This window comes from Anolis sagrei, chromosome 5, assembly GCF_037176765.1.
Source record: "Anolis sagrei isolate rAnoSag1 chromosome 5, rAnoSag1.mat, whole genome shotgun sequence".
NCBI classification, from domain to species: Eukaryota; Metazoa; Chordata; class Lepidosauria; order Squamata; family Dactyloidae; genus Anolis; species Anolis sagrei.
In genome coordinates, this window is record NC_090025.1 from 171,452,047 (window position 1) to 171,477,453 (window position 25,407).

The following is a 25,407-nucleotide window of genomic DNA, read 5'->3' on the forward strand; positions in this document are numbered from 1 at the left end:
AAATCTTTAGAAATATTTGTGAGGACATTAGCAAATCCTTTATTTCAACAAGTTCAATACCCTCATTTCAGAGGAAACTTGAATTACTCACTCCTTTGCTACAATCTGGGTATTTAGGGAAATATCCTCTCTCGCTTTCCTCTTATTAATTTGGAAGAACAAAAGGAGGCCCCTTACCCTGGCTGGACTGATTCCAGTGCTGTTAGCTGCCATAGCCTCATGCTGAAAATTTTTAATATTTTTAATCCTCAAATCCAAATCCTGTACAACTTCCTCTGCTGCTTGACAAAAGGGATCCTTGCTGTTTCGGCCTTTTATCAAATGCATCTTGATTGTTGATAGAATCCGACCCCCTGCAAGTCTAAAAACAAACCTAGGGTCATTTCCATATTCATCTTGGCACTACTTAATATATTTAAGAGTTTTGAAAACAGACAGTATTCATTGCTATTCAAAATTGCTTACCCAACAGCTTTGATCTATTAAGCTGCACAGCATCATGCAATGAGATCCTGCCCTTAAATGCGTTCATTTGCTTTCAAGAACTGGGAGATCATAAGAGTTAAGAAGCAGGGACAATGGACTCATCCTTGACTATTTCAAACAGAAAAAGAAAGTAGCCTAGCAGCAAAAACTTTAAATTGCGGCTTTATCTGTTCGCTTACATTATCTGCACACTCATTAACCACATAGGGAATAACGCATTCAGAAGAACTGAAATCATCCAGCACTTGTTATACAACATTTCTGTTGACTATACAATCTGAAGCACATAAGCCACCAGAAGTGTTTTGCCTATTATAATTAAGCAGCCAACATGAACAGAGAATCAATGAACACAGTTTTTTTAAGCATCTGAAGTACACTCCTAGTATGAATAGGAAGGAATAAACTTTCCAGTCCAATAACAAGTTATGTCCTTGTACATTATGTATGTTTATACAACGTTAATTTTATTAGTTCTTGTACTTTGGCTTGAATTACTAATGTAACAAGAAAGCAAACCTGGCTTGTCCTATGTAAAGATCCTCAATTTCAGTCACTGGCGACACAAGAACACTGTTTCTCAACCTTCCTAATTCTGCAACCACTTAATAAGTTTCTCATGTTGTGTGACCCCCAACCATAAAATTATTTTCGTTGCTACTTCATAACTGTAGTTTTGCTACTGTTATGAATCGTAATATAAATATTTGATATGCAGGATGTATTTTCATTCACTGGATCAAATTTGGCACAAATACCCGATACACCCAAATTTGAATACTAGTGGGGTTGGGGAGAGGATTAATGTTGTCATTTGGGATTTGTAGATGCTGGGATTTGTAGTTAACCTACAATCAAAGAGCATTTTGAACTCCACCAACAATGGAATCGAATCAAACTTGGCACACAGAACACCCACAAATAGCAGAAAATACGGAAGGGTTTGATGGGCATTGACTTTGAGTTTTGGAGTTGTTGTTCACCTACATCCAGAGAGCACTGTGGACCAAACTTGGTAGGAATCCTCAATATGCCCAAATATGGACACTGGTGGAGTTTGGGGAAAATAGACCTTGACATTTGAGAGTTGTAGTTGATGGGATTTATAGTTCACCTACACTCAAAGAGCATTCAAAATTCCACCCACGATAGAATTGGGCCAGACTTCCCTCACAGAACCCCATGACCAACAGAAAAGACCCCCAGGTTGAGAAACGCTGCACTAGAGTCTCTGCACAAGACTTCAAATAATAAATCTCTTGAAATATTTTCAGCCTCCCATCAGTATGTACTTTTCTCTGTTTTTATCTTGTATGCATTTTAGATCATGAATTTCTTAAGGGTGACATCTGAGTATGGTGAACTGAAAGTATCAAGGTATCTTATTGCCATCATTCCTTGGCAGCATCCTACCCCAACAAGTAAGCCTCAGATCACAATCTATCTAGTATTACTGCTCCAAATTAGCTAGTATCCTTAGCTAGTATTTAATCCTTCTTCTCACATTCTTCATTTCCAGGAAAAAAAAATCCCCATTCCCAATCAGATATAAACACTTTAGCTGGAGCAACCAAAGGAAAAGTTCATTCATTTTTCATATGGAAAGGCCAAGACAAAGTGCTGTTCTACTGTGTAAGGGATTAACAGTAAGACATGATGCCATGGTTTCCTTCATTTTGCATTCATGTACAATATAAGCAAACCTGTCTTCCAACCCAACACAGCCCATATTAATTCAAACGTAAATTCCATTGGGTTTCCTCCAAAATAAGTATGTTTAGGATTGCAAATGGAAGATTGTTTTATTATGTGCTGAAATATTTTGCCAAAAGATTAAGTATACTGTTTATAGATCATATGAAGGATTTAACCTGACCAGAAGATCTAAACAGTTAACATTTGGGTTACTTAAGTTTTTCTTTTACCTTGCTTGCACAATAAACACTTTGCAAGTGATATTAATGCTTAGTAATACATTGGCAACTCATAGCTGGTTCCTATTTACTTGCATCAGTGTTACACCATAACCTTTTCCTGTGGCGCAGGGGGTTAAACTGCTGAGCTGCTGAACGTGAAAGGTTGGGGGTTCTAATCCGGGGAGCAGGGTGACCTTCTGCTGTTAGGCCCAGCTTCTGCCAACCTAGCACTTCAAAAACATGCAAATGTAAGTAAATCAATAGGTACCGCTTCTGCTGGAAGGTAATGGTGTTCCATGCAGTCATGCTGGCCACATGACCTTGGAGGTGTCTACAGGCTACGCCAGCTCTTCGGCTTAGAAATGGAGATGACTACCACCCATAGGGTCGGACATGACTAGACTTAATATAAGGGGAAACCTTTACCTTTTACTAGCCATCTATTGATTCAGATCTTCTGGTCATCTTGCAGAAAATATTAAGGGAGGGTGTGTGGGAATAATCAAATACCTATTTAAAAGGATACAAATGCTCACTTCTTTCATACGAATGATCAATCGTATCGGTGTGTTTTCTATGTAAGAGGAAAATAATTGTGTACAACATTGTTTTCATTTCTCTAACAGGAAAATTAACTTCAAACCTATTGATAGGTCTGTTGCTAAATCATTAAACATGACAAACCAGAAAGCATAATGATTATGATGAACTACATTTACACCCAACCTTTTCATAACTATACCTTTCTTCCCAATCCTATATGTCCTACTCCCACAACTGTGTAAATATACTTTATATTGAGGCCTTGGTATCACTCTGTACTACAGCTGAAAAAGTGGACTTATATCTACAAAAGATAGAATAAAATTAAATAAAAACCAGTTGGTTTTAAAGGTGTTCACTATATCCCCCACCCCTGCTTCCCCCCTCTTTTTTTATGCTACAAAATACTAACATGTATACGTATTTAAAACTTCTTCAGCGTTGAGACTAAAGGAGCCATCAGACAAGAAGTAACTCCAAAAAACATCCCAAGATACTGAACATTATTCAATTGAAATTCAGTATGTTCCCCACCCCTGGGGTCTTCTGCAGGTAACATATATTTCTCAAAATATTATTTTATAACATTCAAAAACATCAGATATTTCATTAAATAAGTAAAATTTAGCGGAATTAGTCTTGTCAAAATATAGGTACTTGAACCTAAAGGTGGGTAATAAAATGATTGGGGGGCAATGGTGGCATGTGCTGAACCTGGAACTGTAAACTCTTCAGCACTTTAACTACTTCAAAAACTTTATTTTAAAAAATGATATATGATCTGTATTATTGAGTTCTAGTCACAGGAGAAGTTATATTTGAGCTAAATTCCTTCCAAGCTCCAAATATTTTACTGACATTTAATTATATATTTCTCCCTGCAGGAATGTACTTCCAATGTAATTTAAAGCATGAGAAATCATAAACGAAGAATTCATGCTGTAATCTTATGCACAGTTACATTGGACTAATTCCCAATAAACACAGTAAGACTTCTTTCTGAGTAAATTGAATAGACTGATTCACTCTTTAGCAAAATAATCTACCTTGCAGGGTACTTAAAAAAAAAACACCATGTAAAACAAGCGTGGGAAACCAGTGAAGTTATTTGAAAGTCAAACTATGACTCTGGACACCAGTGAATCCCCATTCAGTTGGATTCCAACTGGGTCACATACCCTTAACCTCCATAAATTTACAAATTTATGAAACTGAATCAGCTATGAAAGTGTCATTGTAGTAATGTGCAAAAGGGGTGTACAGTTGTTTATTCGTTCAGTCGCTTCTGACTCTTCGTGACCTCGAGGACCAGCCCACGCCAGAGCTCCCTGTTGGTTGTGGCCACCTCCAGCTCCTCCAAAGTCAAGCCAAATTCATCCATCTTGCCCATGGTTGGACCCTCTTCCTTTTCCCGTCCATTTTCCCCAGCATCGTTGTCTTCCCCAAGCTATCCTCATTATGTGGCCAAAGTATTTCATCTTTGCCTCTAATAATCTTCCCTCCAGTGAGCAGATGAGCAGTATTTCTTGAAATATGTACTGGTTGGATCTTCTCGCGGTCCAAGGCACTCTCAGAATTTTCCTCCAACGCCACAGTTCAAAAGCACCTATCTTCCTTCACTCAGCCTTCCTTATGGTCCAGCTCTCATATCCATAGGTTATTACAGAGAATACCATTGCTTTAACTATGCGGATCTTTGTTGCCAGTGTGATGTTTCTTAACTTATTTTATCGAGATTGGTCATTGCTCTCCTCCCAAGAAAACAGGTCCTCCATATTTAAGTGGACATGCATAACACACATATTACTAAGTATTTGGGTGGTGAAGTCACTATTAAAAATAACTGGGGCAGCAGCAGCCATATTTAAGTGAACACATTCACAGTCTCTTTGCAAGCCTTCCACAGTGGATATTGTGTGCTCGTGATGCTGGCAGAGAAACTGTCAATGTGTTCATGTTCATCTCTCCACCCAGCTATAAGAACATAAGGCAATTAATGACTTAAGTATTCAAATCTTATTGAAGCTACACTTAGCCCTCAACTTTCATGATGGTTAGGGCTGCAGAATTTCTGTAAAAATGAGAAAAGAGCAAATATCTTAAACCCCCAAATATGCATGCTACAAACCCGGATGCTGCAAAAATCTCCTTTGGTGTCATTGGCACCAAAGGATTTTCAGCAGCCATGATTCTTGTGCTCCTATTGTCACCAGAGAGGGATGACAGCAGTGCAGGGCAAGGGCAGTGAGAAGGAGCCTTATGGTAGCAACCTCCATGGGGCTTAATAGGAACCTACAGACCTTGCAAATGTTTCATGTGCTTGCCGCCACCATAATATAAGTCCCCCTTCTGCTGCCACCATCTCAACCACTCACCTGTGCTTTCTCCCCCTTTCCTCTCTCATCCACTCCCTCCATCTGTGCTGGGGACACCTGTACCACCCACTCTCTCCTCCAACTCCCCTGGTTCCATCCCCTGCTTTTCTTCTAGCTGAGTGAGTCTTGTTCCATTCCTTCTCTCCATCCCACCTAAGTGAGCAAGTGAGTATGTGCACAGCTGAGCCCAACTACCCAGCAAGTTTGCTTTCCTCCAGCGATACTGGTGTTATCGAAGTCTCTGTCAAAACTACTGCAGGGCAGGCAGCAGTGGCAAATAATCAAATCCACAAATAATCAAATCTGCAAATGTTTATCTCACAAATTTGGAGGGTAGGCTATAACTTTACAGAAAGAACTGCTTTGGGAATTTTTAGAATGAGAAAAACAGCAGAGACAAGCCACATATATTATTCAAAAATCAGATAAAGCATAATTATTTCACCAATGAACATTCCAAGAATGGCTGTCCCCAATGACTATTCAAAAAGTGCTAAAGCAGAATCAGCCTTTTTTTATTTTCCTGTCATAACAAACTGTAGAAGTATATATTCACATTATAATTAAGAAATTACATTTGTCATATTGTTGTACAGTAGAAATACATAATTAGGAGCATATTAGAGATCTTAATAGCATAATAACATATTATTTCATAGATTTTGGAAGTTAAGACCTGCCAAGTATAATCAAGGGTTACACCCACAAATTAAATGGAAATCTACCAATTTAAATAATGGCAGAGAGAATACCCTGTCATCCAAATGACAGACAAAATTAATACTCTATCATTCAAATCTTTGCATATTTTAATGCTCTTTATCAGATATTCATCCTGCCTCACTCAAATTTCTTACCTCTCAGGAGTCTTAAACCCCACTGTCATAGCTATTGAAATAAGAACACTGGAAGAATCCTCATGTAGCCACCTGGCTATTACTAGCAATCAATAGGCTTGTTCATTTCGGCTGAACCTTGATCTGTTTCTGCTTGCTGAATTTCGGGAGACCTGACCAAAGCAAATCGCACACCTCTTGAAAACGGGCAGGTAGCTGAATAGTTGTTTTCGGTCCACAGCCAAAAATCGTGGCTAGATCTGGCCCATTGGCAGCAATGGGAGGGGAGATTCCCAAGCTCCCCTTCCCATCATTTTTAGGGCTATCGGGATGAAATTGACATCACTTGGAGGACATCTCTATCACTGTTAGTCCACCGAGTTTTATAATGTTTGGATCATCCCCTAATTTTTAGGAATTTTTCTTTTTTTAGAGCAGAGAAAAATATAAACAGCAAGGTTCACAAGGTTGAAAACGTCCCCTAGTTTTTATAGGAATGCATATTTTAATTTTAAAAAATTCTTCATAAACAGAATTTGTTCGCGAAGGAATGAAATTATAAGTAGGTAGTTTTCTGAGAATGAGGCTTTTCTGTTTGTTCGCTGGGATTATTGTTATTAATAATAATTGTTAATCGTTTAAAAGTATTTTTGAAGGAGGGAGGGGAGGAGAAAAAGAAGTGAAAGGGTGACTCAACCCAAATATTTTTGAAGAGCAAAGAGATGCTCTTTCTTTCTCTCAGGTCCCCAAATGCACACACGCGCATCTGTAATGAATCCCTTATCTTAGCTAGCTGGCGGAAGCCTAAGGGAGTGGGCCTGGTGAAGCCATGGCATCCATTTAAGGAAAGGGAGACAGGGAGACGCCACCTTAGGTTAGGTTTGTCTTGAGGAGGCGTGTTCTAGTCTTGGAAGGAAAGTTAGAAGGCTAGGATTGGTTAGGAAGATGGGGGCGGTGCCTACATGTTCTAAAGGAAAAAAGTGGCTTTTAAACTGAGGTTTGAGGTCCCAGTTTGCCAGTTGGAGTTTGGAACGGGTAGAGAGAAGAAATGTGGGTGTTAGCAAGAGCAGTTTGGGTTTTGAAGAAGTTTGGGTCAGTCTTTTATTTAGTATTCAGAATAGCTATTGAGAATATAGCTAGAATACTGTGTGAAGCAGCACCCCGTTAGTGGTCTGTTCATTTCCTAAGGAAGTCTAGTTCAGGGTTTTTGGCTAGATTCCTAAGGGGGATTTGGGGGAGTTACTATCAGAGATTCATTTCCTGAAGTAATTTTCTGTGGTGGAACTTTTAAGACTTGTAACCCAGAAGTTTTTAAGATCTTTACTCAAACGCAACCACAAGCTTTTTTATGCCAGTATTTTACTGAAACCATTAAGCATTTGTACCTGAATATTTCAAGCCTGTTCAATAAACGTTCTTGTTATTTTTATCAACTTATACCAGCTTCAGTGTGAATACCTTTGTGGTCAAAGCGTTATTCAAGTCAGCTTTTAACAGCCTTTAAGAATCTATAGTGGCACAGGGTGTGTTACTGAACAATTTCTCAATAATACCTCAGCCTGTTTATTATTAATATGGTGGCAGCAGAAATCTTTTGAAGAATTATTTTAAGTCTCTCAGTTCCAGTGGTTCCCAGTTCCTAACTTTTAAATATACAGTTGGTTCAACAACCATACTCCCTCTACCTTTTGATGGCTTTATAATTTTGGCTGAGGAGCGTTGGGGTTATTTTTCTATATATCCTCATCTGATAAATCAATTTAAAATCTTACTACTACCTTTCTGCTATTTTTATAGCATCCCACCCACCTGTCCCACACTTTCCCAACTCTCAGCCCCACTAAATAAAAAGAATGGAGAAAATATAGGAAAATCAAAAAGATTCAATGCTAGAGAGGCTAAGCCAAGCCAAAAGATAAAGCTGAGAGCAAGCGGCAAGGCAATCAGACTTAAGGACCTCAATAGGAACAGGATGCAACTGAAACCAATGGAGGCACTCAACCAATTAAACAGACACAGCTTGTGTGAGATACGTCATGGCATTCTTCTATTCTAATTGTCACAACAGGCAGGGCTTACAGTGAAACCCCGTGTGAGCATGCGGCAGTCTCTTCGTGCATTGTGTGATGCCGAATAGGAGAGGAGGAGCCATAACCCACTGCTCCGTGGCTCATTTCGTTGCTCCATGTCATTGCAAGTAAAGGGATTCCTAAATATTAGGAAGAAATTTCTCCCAACAGTGGAATTGATTACCTGACAAGTGGTGTACTCTCCTTCATTGAAGATCAGAGCAGGACTGGATGGCCATTTCGAAGGACTGCTTTAGTTGTATATTCCTGCCCAGCAGAGTTTTGAAATTACATGGACCTTGGTGTTCTTTCCAATTGTCTATATATATTATCTTTCAGTATAATAATAGAATCAAACTTAAACAGCACTGGATATAGATAGAAATGTAAAAAAAATATTACCCTGGATCTGGAATTTCACCAATGATTTCCTCCAGTTTATCCATAAAGTGAATGAACTGTGAAAGGCCTTTTACATGAGTTCTTAAAGGATCATCTGGGGAAGGGGCATATCCTTTCCCACCAAGCTCTATGGTTCGGATAAAAGAGGTCGCCATCTAATAAGAAATGCATAATTTTGCTAAATAAAATAGTCAGTGTTTGTACTAATAAAATAATACTTGTACATAAAAAAACAAAATTAATTTATATTTCAAAGACACCTTATACACATAGCCGGAAGGCCATTTTATAAACAATATTTTAAAATAATTTTATGCATGAAATAAAGTTTATATAAAATTAGAAAGAAAAGGTGTCACTATCTCATCCACCTACATGAATGATTTTGGAAAACTGCAGATTTTGGAATTCTGAATAAGGAATAAATCATTTTATGCTTCACCAGTTTTTGCACATTTTCCTGGTTTGGAGAGGTTGCGCTGGAGCTCTTGGAAATCCATTTTTGTTCTCAACACTCAAAATTGCTGTACTCAGTTCCAAATGTTCTATCAACAAATTAAAAAGCACCTTAGGCGATACTTACTTAGGCGATCCCTCGTTGGACGAGTAAGATGGTCTTCCATTATGGATTTCCTTGTGGGTCCGTAGGTGGCTGTGGAGCCCTATTCTTGCTCTGCATCTTCTTCCGCAGTGAGGGCATTGGTTTCCAGGTGGAAGGCGTTCCCGGTCGGGGTTGGCTTGACGCGCCTTCCTCCTGGCACGTTTCTCTCTTTAACCCTCCACTCGTGCCTCCTCGAATTCTGCAGCACTGCTGGTCACAGCTGTCCTCCAGCTGGAGCGCTCAAGGGCCAGGGCTTCCCAGTTCTCGGTGTCTATGCCAGAGTTTTTAAGGTTGGCTTTCAGCCCATCTTTAAATCTCTTTTCCTGTCCACCAACGTTCCGTTTTCCGTTCTTAAGTTCGGAGTAGAGCAACTGCTTTGGGAGACGGTGGTCAGGCATCCGGACAATGTGGCCGGCCCAGCGGAGTTGATGTTGGAGGACCATCGCTTCAATGCTGGTGGTCTTTGCTTCTTCCAGCACACTGACGTTTGTCCGCTTGTCTTCCCAGGAGATTTGCAGGATTTTCCGGAGGCAGCGCTGATGGAATCGTTCCAGGAGTTGCATATGACGTCTGTAGACTGTCCACGTCTCACAGGCATATAGCAGGGTTGGGAGGACAATGGCTTTATAGACAAGCACCTTGGTCTCCCTACGGATGTCCCGGTCCTCAAACACTCTTTGCTTCATTCTGGAAAATGCTGCACTTGCAGAGCTCAGGCGGTGTTGTATTTCGGCGTCGATGTTGACTTTGGTGGAGAGGTGGCTGCCAAGGTAGCGGAAATGGTCCACATTTTCTAATGTGACACCATTAAGCTGTATTACTGGCATTGGAGAGGGATTGGCTGGCGACTGCTGGAACAGCACCTTGGTTTTCTCAATGTTCAGTGACAGGCCGAGCTTCTCGTATGCTTCTGCGAAGGTGTTTAGAGTGGCTTGTAGATCTTCTTCTGAATGCGCACAGATGACATTGTCATCAGCATACTGGAGTTCTATAACAGATGTTGTTGTAACCTTGGTTTTGGCTTTCAGTCTGCTGAGGTTGAATAGCTTGCCATCTGTCCGATAGATTATTTCCACTCCGGTGGGAAGCTTCCCATCAACAAGGTGAAGTATCATAGCGATGAAGACGGAGAATAGAGTTGGGGCGATAACACATCCCTGTTTGACACCGGATTCCACTTTAAATGGGTCACTTTGGGAGCCACTGCTGTCCAAGACTGTTGCCATCATGTCATCATGGAGGAGCCGCAGGATGTTCACAAATTTGTTAGGGCACCCGATTTTGTGGAGGATGGTCCAGAGAGCGCTGCGATTCACTGTGTCAAATGCCTTTGCAAGGTCGATGAATGCCATGTACAGGGGTTGGTTTTGTTCCCTGCATTTTTCTTGGAGTTGTCGTGCAGTGAAGATCATGTCCACGGTTCCTCTGGAGGGGCGGAAGCCGTTCTGGGATTCTGGGAGGGTGTCTTCTGAGAGGGGCAGAAGGCGGTTTGCAAGGATTCTTGCGAGGATTTTCCCAGCGGAGGTTAGAAGGGAGATACCTCGATAGTTTCCGCAGTCTGTTCTTTCCCCTTTTTTGAAGAGGGTGATGATGGTGGCGTCCTTGAAATCTGCTGGGATTTTCTCGGTCACCCACACTTTTTCTATGAGCTGGTGGAGTTGGTGTGTTAGCTCAGGTCCTCCCTCTTTAAAGATTTCAGCAGGGATCCCATCTGGTCCACTGGCTTTGTTATTCTTCTGTTGGCTGATGGCATTGCTGACTTCTTCCAAACTAGGCAGTGCTGCAAGCTCATCCCTGGTTTGTTGTTGTGGGATTTGTGAGAGGACCTCTTCGGCCACATTGGAGCTGCGGTTCAGGAGGCTTTGGTAGTGTTCTTTCCAACGTAGTGCAATTGAGTTTTGGTCCTTCAGGAGTTTGGTTCCATCTGATGAGCGTAGAGGCTGTATGCCATGGTTTCTTGGTCCATAGATGACCTTTGTGGCTTTGAAGAATCCCTGAGCATTATGGGTATCTGCCAGGTGTTGGATTTCTTCGGCCTTCTTTGTCCACCAGATGTTCTTGAGTTCTCTTGTCCTTCTTTGGACCTCAGCTTTTGCACTAGCATAGATCTTTTTCTTAGCAGCCCAGTTGATGTCTCTCTGCCATGCTTGGAAGGCTTTCCTTTTCTTGTCAATTAGCTGTTGGATCTCGATGTCATTTTCATCAAACCAGTCTTGATGTTTCTTGGCTTGGTATCCAATAGTTTCTTCGCAAGCTTGGATGATGGAGGTCTTCAGTTTGTTCCAATGTTCCTCAACATTTTTGGGGTGTTCTGTGGGTAGATGGTCCTTGAGTGCTGTTTGGAGATGGGCTCGCCTGGAGGGCTCCTGAAGGGCTTGGGTGTTCATTTTGCGCCTTGTCTTCCTTCCTTGGAGTCTGCGCTTGGGGGCGATCTTGATAGCCATCGAGGATCGAATTAGCCTGTGGTCAGTCCAGCAGTCATCAGCACCTGTCATGGCTCTTGTGAGGAGCACGTCACGGCGGTCTCTGGCGCGTGTGATTACATAGTCTAAGAGGTGCCAATGCTTTGACCGGGGGTGCTTCCATGATGTCTTGAACTTGTTTTTCTGGCGGAAGAGCGTGTTGGTGATGACAAGGTTGTGCTCCGCACATTTGGTGAGAAGCAGGATGCCATTTGAGTTGCTGTTTCCAACCCCGTCTTTTCCTATGGTGCCTGGCCACAGGTCGAAGTCTCGCCCGACTCTTGCATTGAAGTCCCCCAGGAGAATGATTTTGTCCTCCTTAGGTATCCCCGATAGGACGGTGTCCAGCTGACAGTAGAATTTCTCCTTGATGTCTTCATCAGCGTCTAGTGTTGGTGCATAGGCACTTATGATGGTTGCCCGTTGGTTTTTGGCAAGATCGATTCGGAGGGTTGAGAGACGTTCGTTGATGCCAGTGGGTGCTTCGGTCAGATGTTTCACCAGATCATTCCTGATAGCAAAGCCAACTCCGTGCATTCTTTGGTCTTCTTCGGGCAGTCCCTTCCAGAAGAAGGTGTAGCCTCCTTTTTCTTCCTTCAGCTGTCCCTCTCCTGCTCTCCGGGTCTCCTGAAGGGCTGCTATGTCGATGTTGAAGCGTCCCAGCTCCCTTGCGATGATGGCAGTTCTGCGTTCGGGGCGTTCACTGCCACTGTTGTCCATCAGAGTCCGTACGTTCCACGTACCGAAGTTCATTTTTCTTTTTTGGCCGCAGGGTGGTGACCCCACTGGACGCGGCAGTCCAGTCAGGGATGAGTGAGGCAGACTATGTTTGGGGCACCTTTTCTAGCCCCCTCCCCATGTGGGGTGAGCAGAGTGGGTCCTCAATAGGGCTGCTCAGTCGTGGATACAGCTGCCGAACTACTCAACTGCCTCGGACCTTGAGGTAGAACGACTGAGTCCGTACCCACCGCCCATGTGCCAGTCTGTGACTAGGGGCTTCCAGATTTCACAGTCCTGCCCCCGTCGCCACTCGCTGATCGCCATGGGACTTTGGTTGGTTGGTTTTTATTTTCTGTGGAAGACGCCTGTGCGTGGATTTTTTTAATGTGTGGAGGTCAGTGCACAACTGATCAACACACAGACTTCACAGAGTGAGGTTCCACTGGTGATGTAGTTTAACACAATGACCGTGGCTTCTCAGTCTGTTGCAGCCTTCTTCCGCCTTCGCAGCCGTTGTAACATGTGCCATGTTATCCTCCGCCTGCTCCGCCGTTGAGGTCTTTGGGTCTTCGGACTGTGCTCGGTCTGGAACCTCCCCCGCAGCCACTCCTGGGAGTGCACGACTCCAGTTGTTGTGCCCACAGGTTCATCGGAACACGCAAGCCCCCTCACCACGACAAGGTGACAGTCCATCGAGGGGGTAAAAAAAAAAAAAAGCACCAGTCCCTAAAAAGCACCAGTCCCTAAGGAACCCAAGTGCTCACAAAACTCCAGTTGCAAGAACTGACCTGCTTCCTGATAATTGTCTGGCTTTCAATCAATTGAAAAACTTCTGCGACATCTACAGTTGTTTGTGAACTTTTAGTCATGGACTTTATCAAAAGCCAAATCAATAATGTCTCATGAAAAATTAAGGAAATCGTAGCTTATATACTGCCTACAACATTAAGACCATTTTTACAGGTTCTTCAAGACTCTCCATTCTTCCCATCTCCAAAAATTTGGGGGTGAAAACTCTTTGACTCCAGAGGGCTGTATCCACTGGCAGTTTTTCTTATTTGGATATCCTTTTCTTTTCTGTAGGACTGGACTGAAGTGATCATCCAAATAGGAAGGAACAGTTTCAGAGTCCATGTTTACACCACATATTTAAATAACTTCTCACCAAAACAACCCCCTGCTCTTATTCCAATAGAAAATTACACTTTGTATGTAATAGTTTTGCCTGGGGGAAAAAGGAATCCCAATTCACCCTCTAATAACATGAGTACTTTCTAAAAAAATATCAACCTATTAATTTTCCTTTCAAATAAGTGAGAAAAGATCTATCATACACACCTGATATATGGACATCTGTTTCTTTCGTGCAGCATGTTTTAGGTCAGTAAAAGCTTCTCTTCCAAGCCCTCTGTCAGGGATGTTTAAAATGTAAGCAAAGGCCAGGTCATTCTTGGAATTAGCTAGTAAGCTTAAGTATGCATACAGAATTTTCTTCACCTTCAGTGGGAGCTGCATAAAACATGAGTATGTTATTTATTCTATGATAATTTAACAATGCATCAAGAATTGCTGACATAAAAAGGAAAAATGCTGTCATTTAGTTGATGAACAGAGTAAACAAACATAGGTTTACATAGATATCTAACTTTGCAAACCACATTTAACACAGTACAATCTCCATAACTGTAGGGATATGTTTCAAGACTTTGCAAACTGTAATATTGTTAATCATACAAACAACAGACTTAACAGCAAGAAGATGCTGGTCCTCCAGGTGTTTTGGACTTCAACTCCCAGAAATCTCAGCCATCTTACTGGTTGTTAGGAATTGTGGGTATTGAAGTCCAAAATACCTAGCAGGTCAAAGTTGGCCCATGTCTAATGCAGCTTGTATAGGAGGCTCTAAGTGAATAAGTGAATCTGTAGAAAAATTAAACCATGTATATATTTTCTACAGATATGAAAGTTCTAAATGCAGTATGGGATTACTCCCCCCCCCCCCCCAAAACCACCCTCCAATATTGACTCAGCTGATAATACATTATTTCATCATCTAAACTATTTTGTTACCTAAACCGTTTACCATATGAATATCTCCAAATAATAGTTTGCTTGACATCTCACATTTAGGTCAGATTTTCAGGAATCATGTTAACTTCAGAACAGAACGCCATTAATAAGGCTTGTGTGATAAGGCATCGGTATACATTGGAAGGGAAACATAATTGGAGATTAAAAAGGATTTTTCAACTTTGATTTTACCAATATTGTCTACATATTTTAAATTCTATTTTTGCAAAGCAAGATACTGATGAAGAAATAACTTTTCCCCAAATCCTTGACTCAGTGTATACAAGCAACATGATCATGTATGCTCCCCTGTTCTGCTCTCTGCCAACAGGAGTGGATGAACAAAATATTTGTTGCTATTGTGTGTTATGTCTAGTGTGATCCATGTACCAGGAATACTAACTTATCTCTCCTCAACAAGCTAAAGCTATAATCAAGAACAAAACCTTGGCTTGTAATTCTACCTTTTGAGAACAGGGGAAAAAAGAGTTCGTGGTTACACAGCCTGCTAAAGAAAAACAGGTTCACTGCTTCTTTAGCCCAGAAATAAGCAAACTGCAGCATTGGGAAGTTGCATTGGATTCTCATGGGAATATGGAAAGCCATATCCCTGCCAAGTCTACACCCATGAAATATTTTAAACTTAAAGAAAATATCCCTGGGAGCAATTCCACCACTTTAGCACGTGCTCATATTCTCCTGTTTTAGATTCAGGAAACTGAGGAAAAGGCTTTTCCAAACAGGACTTCTGATCTACATTTAATTTGTGATGAAATTGTGGTACAGGATAGGTAGTTTTATCCAAAAGCACCTCTAGCTAAGAAGGAATGAGCACCCCAAAGAGTTTGGGGACTACCTGCAGATGATGCTTTCTCCACACTTGGTGTAGCCTCTCTGAGAAGTGATGATGATGATGATAATAATAATAATAATAATAATAATAATAATAATCTTTATGTATACCCCGCCACCACCTCCCCAGAGGGGACTCGGGACGGCTTACATGAGGCCAAGCCTGGTAATACAATTACAGCACAATAAGTACAGAACGGCAAAATAACATCGCAATAAAATAAATAAAACATAATAATAAAATAAAACAGTGCAAAATACAAAGTAACCAACTAACATTTATCATCAGCATGTAGACTTATTGATATTAAAACAGGATACCTTTAGAACTATACCTGGGTTTTTTTGTGTGTCTTTCAGCGAATGCTGAAATTAAGCTCAAGTTCTCAATTGTATAACAAAGGTGTGGTTCCTATATAGACAATCACTACTGAAATGAGGAAATACAAAATGTGATACACAGAATAGCAGCTCACTTTGCTATGCAATACAAAAATCACACATCATACCTCTTCATTATCCTGGCTCAATCTATTACTTGGTATGGAGGATGGAGAAAGGATGGAATTGTTCTCATTAGTTGGATCCATTTTTCCTGCAATGAATTCTAGTAGTTGTTCCTTAGGAAAACAAAGAAACGTTAATGGCTTGATGTCAAAAGTATGCTCCTCCAGATATTACTGGACTGTAGCTCCCATCTTAATCCAATATTATTCCTTAATAGAATCAGACCTTGTGGGCCATCCAGTCCAACTCCCTGCCAAGAAGCAGGAAAATTGCATACAAAGTATTCCCAACAAATTGCCATCCAGCCTCTGTTTAAAAACCTCCAAAGAAGGAGCTTCTACCACACAAAGAGTTCCACTGCTGAACAGCTCTTACCAGGCCCGTAGCCAGGATTATGGTTCGGGGAGGGGGGGGGGTGAGTCTGAGTGAAAGAGGGTCTACTCTAGCAAACCTTTTGTATCATTACCCCAATACCCCCATGCATATGGGATATATTGAGCATGGTGATCACATCATGATATGAATAAACATAACAGTTTAAATAATGTACCAGTAAGGCCTTTTCGCAGACCACCATGAGAATTTCAGGGGGGGGGGGGGCTTTAGGGGCTTCAGCTACATGCTGGGTCTCACAGTTAGGAAGTTCTTCCTAATGTTCAGGTGAAATCTCCTTTCCTGGAATTTGAAGCCATTGTTTCGCATCCGAGTTTCCAGGGCAGCAGAAAACAAGCTTGCTCCCTCCTCCCTATGATTTCCCCTCACATATTTATACATAGCCATCATGTCTCCTCTCAGCCTTCTCTTCTGCTGGCTAAACATACTCAGCTCTTTAAGCCGCTCCTCATAGGACTTGTTCTCTAGACCCTTGATCATTTTAGTCGCTGTCCTCTGGACACATTCCAGCTTGTCAACATCTCCCTTCAATTGCAGTGCCCAGAATTGGTTCAACTAACATCAGAGAGAGAAAATGAAGCTCCTGATGGCGCAATGGGTTAAACCCTTGTGCTGGCAGGACTGCTGACCAAAAAGTCAAATCTGAGGAGCGGGGTGAGCTCCTGTCTGTCAGCTTCAGTTTCCCATGCGGGGACAGGAGAGAAGCCTCCCACAGGAGGTAAAATATCCAAGCGTCCCCTGGGCAACGTCCTTGCAAAAGGCCAATTCAGTCACACCAAAAGCAACTTGCAGTTTCTCAAGTTGCTTCTGACTTGGAAAAAAAGTGAGAGTAAATGTCAGTTTCACCCCAGTATCAGTCTCTGGAAATTGAATACGGAGTCTACATTAGGGTTGTGTTCATTTGAATGAAAATGCAAACCTCTGTGTAGCTTCCCTTATCTACATTCTACAATACTCATATTCCATTCATGTGAATGTAAACAGAAGCCTCAAGGATCTCCCTTAAGAAGCACACAGACTGAGATGACATGAGTTCAGCTAGCACAAGGAAATGAATAGTGGCCTAAGATGTAAAATCTCTCGAAATTTTGAAATCTTTTGGGGTTGGGGGAACTAGTTTTGGGGGGATAAAAATTGGGAAAAATAAAAAAAAGATCCCATTAGAGAATGAAAATGGCTGTGTTATTTTAAAAACATAAAATGCATTTTTTTTATAAAATTTGTCTTGCCATAAGATTATTGTATATTAAAGTACAGATAATCTAGAATATAACTTTAGATTTTTAAAGTTTTATTTCTTTTACTGATGGAGTTATAAAATGGGAAACTACAAGGAATACCCGAACTATAAAAACCTCTTTCACTTTGGCAGTCTGTGATTTAACAAAAACCCTCCACCCATCAACATTAACTAAACAGACAAAATTATTTCTAGGTTTTTGTTAGTTCTCCACAGTATCAAGCAGAGATAATATATTCATTCCTATAACAACTCAGAAAAAGATATATTAATATTACTTAAGAAATCCCAGCAAGCTTCTGCTGCCCACTGCATTGTGCGAGGTAGACCGACTGTCTAAGGCAGAATCTAGGATGCCAGGGAAGGAAGCTTTGGTTTTCCATATGACTTCAGATCTTAGTAGTCCCAACTTGGATGGTCAAAGTCCCTCCTGATATGTTCTTCCTCATAACATGTTCCTGATCTTATAATACCCAGCAGTTTTTCTTTATATTGTTTAGATTAAATTGACTTCTCTGAGTTTTATTCAGAGTGACTCTGACGTTAAGAGCATCATTTTTGTAGTGTTGCGCCAGATGCATTAGAGAGGATTATCTTAGTTCATAAGCCACATTGCTTTTAGCCTCGACAAAGATTTAGTAGGAAAACTAAAGTAGCAAATACAGCTAATATGAGGATTTCGCATGGATTTTAGGATTACTGTGCAGCTAATTTGGTTCCATCTACATTACTTTCTTGGCTACAACATTTTATTCTAGTTAAGCCCACAAACATGCTTACTAGTACACACCTACTAAGTCATTTTTGTGGCATAGCAATAACCTGAAAAAGAAAAAATATATACACTCTTGAGATCTTCAAAAAAATCCACCTACCATATATACTTGAGTATAAACCGGCCAGAATATAAACTGAGGCACCTAATTTTACCACAAAAAACTGGGAAAACGTATTGACTTGAGTATAAGTCGAGGGTGGAAAATACAACAGCTACTGATAAATTTCAAAATAAAAATAGATGTCAATAAAATTACATTAATTGAGGCATCAGTAGGTTAAGTGTTTTTGAATATTTACATAAAACTGTAATTTAAGATAAGACTCTGATTAAACCATTATTCGAACCTTCTTCAATGTAAACGTGCTTATGTATCCTTCGAATAATAATAGAGTAAAATAATAAATGTAATGATCATAATGTAAAATAATGTAAATATAATAACAGTAATAACAGAGTGAAATAATAACAGTAATAATAACAATACATAGAGAAAATAATAAATGTAATAATAATAATAATAAAGTAAAATAATAAATGTAATAATAATAATAATAATAATAATAATAATAACAGAGTAAAATAATAAATAACCTTGACTCGAGTATAAGCCGAGGGGGGCTTTTTCAGCCTAACAAAGGGCTGAAAAACTCTGCTTATACTCAAGTATATATAGTATATTGGTGGTCACTGGTGTCTGCAAATAGCTGAACGAGGAGAAAGAAAGGATATTAAATAATTACACAAGTGCATATAACATAACTAGAATGTAAGTACTTACAGAAGATATAAATTCATTTTCCAGTGATACCGCCCTCCATTTTTTATATATGTCAATAAGATCCAGCATGTTGCAGCATCTTAAAAAATTATCATAAGCAATTTTGATTTCCACATAGTTTTCAGGAGGTTCCATGTTTTTGTGTAATACGGCAAGCTTGTCCAGTAAAAAGTAATTCCACGATAATACAACTTCACTGAGAGATGCATTAAAATCTCCATGGTGCTAAATAAAAAAATAAACATTGTATCATTTATTCAGAACAGGAGCTGCAGATGCACAAGAACAGAAAACAATCTTATTGTCCTGAATTTTTTTTTAAATGATAAATTTAATATTGAATGTGGCTGAGGGACTATTTTAGAAAAATAACTATGTATTTTTTTTTATTTTTTCCAAATCTTTTAAAAAATGCATTGCTGTACAGTAAAATGTTTATGACCATACTATAAAAAAGAACAGATCAAGATGAAAAATACTTTATTGACAGAAAGCCATTTCTAAGGGCATAGGGTTTTAGCCTTTAAGATAACTGAGGATGTCTTTCAACACTAGTTTTCATTTCTTAAACATTAAAAAAACATTTCTTAAACATAATTTTGAAACATAATAATAGCTACTCTAGCTCCATTATAATTAAGCCAAAACTTTTTCCCACAGGTTGAGGAGTCGTGTTGATACTGCTAGAATAAAAACATTTCAAATGCAAATAAAAATGCTTTCCAGAAATCAGTTTTCATGATCAGGTGCCCAATGCAACAGCATATTATTCATAGAAAGGATTGTAAGAAGTTATAGTATAACTGAGAAAAATGTTTTGTTAGGAACAAATGCCAGCTGGCTAATTTATAGAGGAAGTTCACATAGTTCAAAACTTTAATTCTCTGATACACAACAGAAACATTATATTTCACACAGATAAAATGGAAAGCAAAGTTCGGGAATCTTATATCAAAGTAGTTCTTCCAAACATTTTTGCAACAATCAAGTTTCTTTAGAATATTTTAACACTTAACACTCCCATTTTAACAGCCTTAACACTCCCACTTCTAATTACAGTATATACAGTATATATGGGTAAATGTCTTTTTACAGTATTAATTAAGTGGAGTTGTAAAGGAAATATACTTCAGGAAACAAATAAAAACTTTCCTTTGGAAGGAAGCCTTTGGGGAAGACAACAGTTAAGTTGGGTCAACTGCAATTGATATGGAATAAAGCAATGGGAAAGTGGTGGTTTTGAACTTTAATGATAGGGGTTTTAATCAGTGTCTTATCCTGTATTATTATTTTTAGATTAGTTACATAAATTTTATATGTTTTTATTGATATGCATTTTCAGTATGATATGAGTTATGGTGAATGGCATCGAATGCCTGCTGCCTGTGAGCTGTTCTGAATCCCTCAATGAGGCAGAGAGAGCGGGATATAAAACAAAGTAAATAAATAAAAAATAAGTATACATAAAGAATAGACATAGGCTTCTAAATATAACTGCAGAAATCCACAATCATACCATGCTAGTGAAAGATTTCCATAGTATATAGTGTCAGGACTCGGTTTCCTGGCCTTGGATGTTGGCGCAAAAAAACGGATTCCTGACATGGAGAACTGATAAGGAATTGCAGCTGGTGGCCTTGGGAGGGGCCGTTGGTGGTTTGGCGGGGAATATTGCGCGGGATCTTTGTCAGGCGGGAAGAGGGGATTCGAATGTGGGGGAGGGTATATAAGAGTTGACTTGCGTCCGTGTGCCAATCCTGGCTTTCATTGTGTATATGCATCCAGTAGTAAAAGTTTCCTGTTTGATCACGGATTGGCGTCCTGTGTCATTTCTGGGAGCGGCTGCTGTGAGCTTACATTAAGCCAGGATTCTTCGGGGCCATCCCACGGCTGTGGTGAGGTACCCCTATGCAACGGGAGGAAGATCCAACGGAGGGGGGAGAACCAGCCTCCCCTTTCGAAAATGCAGAAGAGGAGCTGGAGAGAGTGAATGCCTTGGCTTCATCAACTGCATATGCCCAGCCCAACGGAGTCACACAGCGGCGAGTGAAGGGGGCAGGGGCAGTAACGAGAGAAAGCAGTGGGCTAGAGTTTCCCTCCCCGCAGAGATTGGATTTCCTGGAGGAAAAGATGGCATCAATGGAGACTACCCTCGCGATGATGTCAAAGGTGATGGAGAGGCTGACCCCCCTGTTAGAGGAACCACCACCCCGAGGGGAATCGATGTGGAGCGCGGGGGAGAGGAGTGACCGGGGACCCGGGGCACGTCCTAAAACACAGACGAGCTGGAGGGCTGCTGCGGAGAGCGATGAGGAGGAGGAACGACCCCGGGGACTGGTGCCCCAGCAGACGTTCCTGGTGCCCCCGGCCGGAGCCGGGCGCGGCACAGGGCGTCAGGAATTGCCCCCGGAGCAGAGAGGGCTCCAGGGAGGGCCACCGCGAGCAGAGAACCGGGAAAGGCAGCTCCTTCCATACCAACCTAGGAGGGAGGAGCTGAGGATCGAGTTCGGAGGAGAAGCCGGGAACCTCGCATACTTCCTGACTATGGTGAGGGGATATCTAGAAGATAACGCCCTTACCTTCGGATCGGAAGCAAGCAGGGTGCGAGCAGTGGGCGCAGCACTGAGAGGGGGAGCAGCGGAGTGGTACGTCCAGCTCCACGCCAGGCACGACCCATGTTTGGGATCTACAAGGCGATTCCTGGCTGCGATGGTGGCGCGCTTCAGGGATCCGCTCGAGAGGGTCCTGGCGAGGGAAAAGCTGCAGACGATAACCCAAGGACATCGTTCCGTATCTGAGTACGTGGAGGAATTCCGGTTGAGGGCGGAGAAGGTCCCAGAGTGGTCCAACACCACCAAAGTCCAGATCTTCAAAGAGGGCCTGCGGAAGGAAATCTTGACCTGGGCGCTTCATCGCGATGACCCGGAGGAGATAGGTGGATGGATTGAGCTGGCCGGCCGCATCGAGACAACCTTGGCACAGGTCAAGAGGCATCAAGGAGCGGCGCCGCAGCAGACGAGAGCAAAGGAGGAGAGTCGGAGGACGGAGAGAGGCACGGTCGGGAAAGCCCCAACCGGAGGGCCCAAGGAGCAGAGGGGCGGCTGTTATGTATGCGGTCGCCTGGGCCATCGGGCTGCCGAATGCCGACAAAGGAAAGGGGGAGAGTCCCATTTCCCAAAGTTCAAGCCGGCTGCAGGGAAGAGAGCGGAGGAGAGCCCCCCTTCTAGGGCCCCAGTGGGAGATCTGGTGAGTCACAGCCCAGGAATGCTAGTATTCCCGATCAGGCTAGAAGGGGAGGGGAAGTGGGCCAGCTGCAAAGCTCTCATGGATTGCGGCTGCTCAAGAAACATTATGGCCCCAGAGTTAGCAGACGAACTGAAATGTGAGAAAACCCCCTTGCAGAGCCCCATAGCATTCTCGCAGCTAGATGGGTCAGTGGCGGCTGGGGCCCCGGCACGGTTTGAAGTGGGAGAAGTGAGATGTAAAGTGGGGAGCTGGGAAGGCAGCATAACCTTTGTCGTATCCCCTATGGCTACTTACAATGTAATACTGGGGATGCCATGGTTAAAGGAAGCCAACCCACAGATCAATTGGAGGGAAGGCAGCATAACATTCCAGAGCGAAGAAAGAGGAAAATGTTGCAAGGGGGAAGAAAACACGGCGGGTGGGGTGCAGGAAATTCCCCCTGAATACAGAGACTTTGAGGATGTATTTGACGAAAAGGAGGCGGACCAGCTTCCCCCTCCTAGGAGGGTCGAAGTAAAAATTGAACTCAATGAGGATGCTAAGTTGCCTAGGAGTAAATTGTACCCAATGTCGGTCAAGGAGATGGAGGAACTGAGAAAATATATTGAAAAGAACTTGGCCCGAGGGTTTATAAGGCCATCCGAGTCACCCTTGGGAGCCCCAGTGCTGTTTAGGCACAAAAAGGACGGTTCGTTGAGACTGTGCGTGGACTATAGGGGGCTGAATGCAGTGAGTACCACCAACAACTACCCCATGCCACTAACCAAGGACTTGCTATCGAGGTTGTCAGAAGCAAGGGTGTTCACGAAAATTGACTTGATCGAGGCCTATCACAAGTTGCGCATAAGGCCTGAGGACAGATGGAAAACGGCGTTTGCCTGTGCGCTGGGCCATTTTGAATATTTAATTTGTCCGTTTGGGCTCAAAGGCTCTGGATCAGCATTTATGCAAATGATTAATGAGGTGCTACACCCATTATTGTATCGCGGGGTGTTTTGTTTTGTGGATGATGTAATTGTGTTTACCCGGGATAGACGATCTCATGTCAAATTGGTGAGAGAGGTGCTCCAGAAATTGAGGGAGGCAAAACTGTTTGCAAAGCTATCAAAATGTGAGTTCAATAAGGAACAGATAGACTTCCTGGGGTACCGGATATCCAAGGGAGGGATATCAATGGATCCGGCAAAGGTGGAGGATGTCAGGGGGTGGAGCCCTCCCCAAACGCGCAAACAGTTGCAATCATTCCTCGGATTTGCAAATTTCTACCGGGGGTTCATAGAGGACTTTGCGCAGATAACATTGCCCTTAACTGAACTGCTCAAAACAAAGGGAAGGGGGGAAACGGTGAAAGTGCGATCCCCGGGAGCGAAACTAAATTGGTCAGCAGAGTGCCAAAAAGCTTTTGAAGAACTGAAATGCAGGTTCACTGAGGAACCAGTGTTAATCCACCCCGATTTGACCAAACCATTCATAATCCATTGTGATGCATCAGATTGGGCTTACGGGGCGGCCCTGATGCAAAGGGACCCAGAAGGGAGGTTGAAACCCTGCGGGTTCATCTCAAAAAAGTTCAGCGAAACCGAACGGAACTGGCCGGTGTGGGAGAAGGAGGCTCTGTCAGTGGTGAGGGCTCTAGAAACGTGGAGGCACCTACTAGAGGGAAGCGGCATCCCCTTTGAAGTGTGGACCGACCATAAAAACTTACAATACCTCACCTCACCCAGGCAATTGTCAGCAAAACAAATAAGATGGGCTCAGTATTTCAGTAGATTTGATTTTAAGCTGCGTTTCCAAAAGGGGAAACAAAATGTGGTCGCAGACACGTTGTCGAGAATGCCGGAGGATGAAGGGAGGGGGCGAAGCCCGAAGGGGAGCATATTCTCAGAACGGCAGTGGGGCATGGCAGTGCAAACACGAGCGCAAACGGAACGCAGCCAGAGGCTGGTGGGGGTTGAGAGCAAAGACGGAGGATGGGAGGAGGAGATAAGGCAGGCATGCAGGGAGGATGAGTGGCTGGAAAGAAATAAGGAAAAGGTGGAATGGAAGGATGGGTTGGGATTTGTACATAGAAAGTTATACATCCCAGGCAACCTGAGGGAAAAAATGATGGTCAGATGCCACGGCAGTAAGGGAGCGGGACACTGGGGAGTAATGAAAACCCTAAAAATGTTGGCACGTCAGTGTTGGTGGCCAGGGATGAGGAATGACACCAAAATGTATGTATCCCGGTGCGATGCGTGTGCACAGAGTAAGACAACCCCACAAAAACCAACGGGGTTATTGCAAAAGGTGGCAGAACCATCACAACCGTGGAGGGTAATTGCTATGGACTTTGTGGGCGAACTCCCAATTAGCCGAGGTCAACGTTAGATATGGACGGTGATGGATCTGTTCTCAAAGCAAGCGCATTTCATAGCGCTGCCTAAATTACCATCTGCAGAGAAATTGGCTGAGCTATTCATAAAACACATCTATTGGTTACATGGTTGTCCAGACCAGGTGATTAGTGACCGAGGGGTGCAATTTACGGCCCGGTTCTGGGAAGAGTTCATGCAGTTGATGGGGGTGGAACGGACCCTGAGTTCAGCGTTCCATCCCATGACCAATGGGGGGGTCGAACGCACGCAACAGACCTTGGGGCTGTTCCTAAGGACATACACAAACCAATGCCAAACCGATTGGGCCGATTTACTCCCGTTTGCAGAAATTGCGTATAATGGAGCCTGTCACGCATCCACAGGGAAATCCCCCTTTGAAATAGTGTACGGCATGGAAGTAACCCCTTTACCCAAACTGCCGAGTTGGGGGGAAGAACTGGGGGGGAAGGAAGGATGGCCTGACAAAATGAAGGCGAACTGGGAGGAGGTGGCAAAATCACTACGAGAGGCCCAACGAAAATATAAACTGTTTGCAGATCGAAAGAGGAGGGAAGATGATAAGTTGGAGGAGGGGGATCTAGTGTGGCTGAGCACAAAAAACCTCAAGCTAAATACCCCCTCTCGGAAATTGTCTCCCAAATATATTGGTCCCTTCAGGATTTCTAGCAAAATAAATGAAGTGACATATACTCTGAAACTCCCTAAGACATTGGGGAAGGTACATCCGACATTCCATTGTAATTTGCTAAAGA

General features: G+C 42.3%; 1 protein-coding gene across 1 annotated transcript in view; it reads right to left on the bottom strand.

Annotated features, from left to right (window-relative positions):
• PARPBP (PARP1 binding protein) overlaps positions 1-25,407 on the bottom strand; it is a 39,106-nt gene that overhangs the window by 7,654 nt on the left and 6,045 nt on the right. Inside the window, exons 3-7 of the mRNA XM_060776881.2 lie at positions 19,032-19,256; positions 15,842-15,952; positions 13,749-13,919; positions 8,628-8,782; positions 178-361 (exon numbers count right to left, since the gene is read on the bottom strand). Coding sequence (XP_060632864.2) covers positions 178-361; positions 8,628-8,782; positions 13,749-13,919; positions 15,842-15,952; positions 19,032-19,256 — 846 coding nt within the window. The remainder of the gene's footprint in view (positions 1-177; positions 362-8,627; positions 8,783-13,748; positions 13,920-15,841; positions 15,953-19,031; positions 19,257-25,407) is intronic.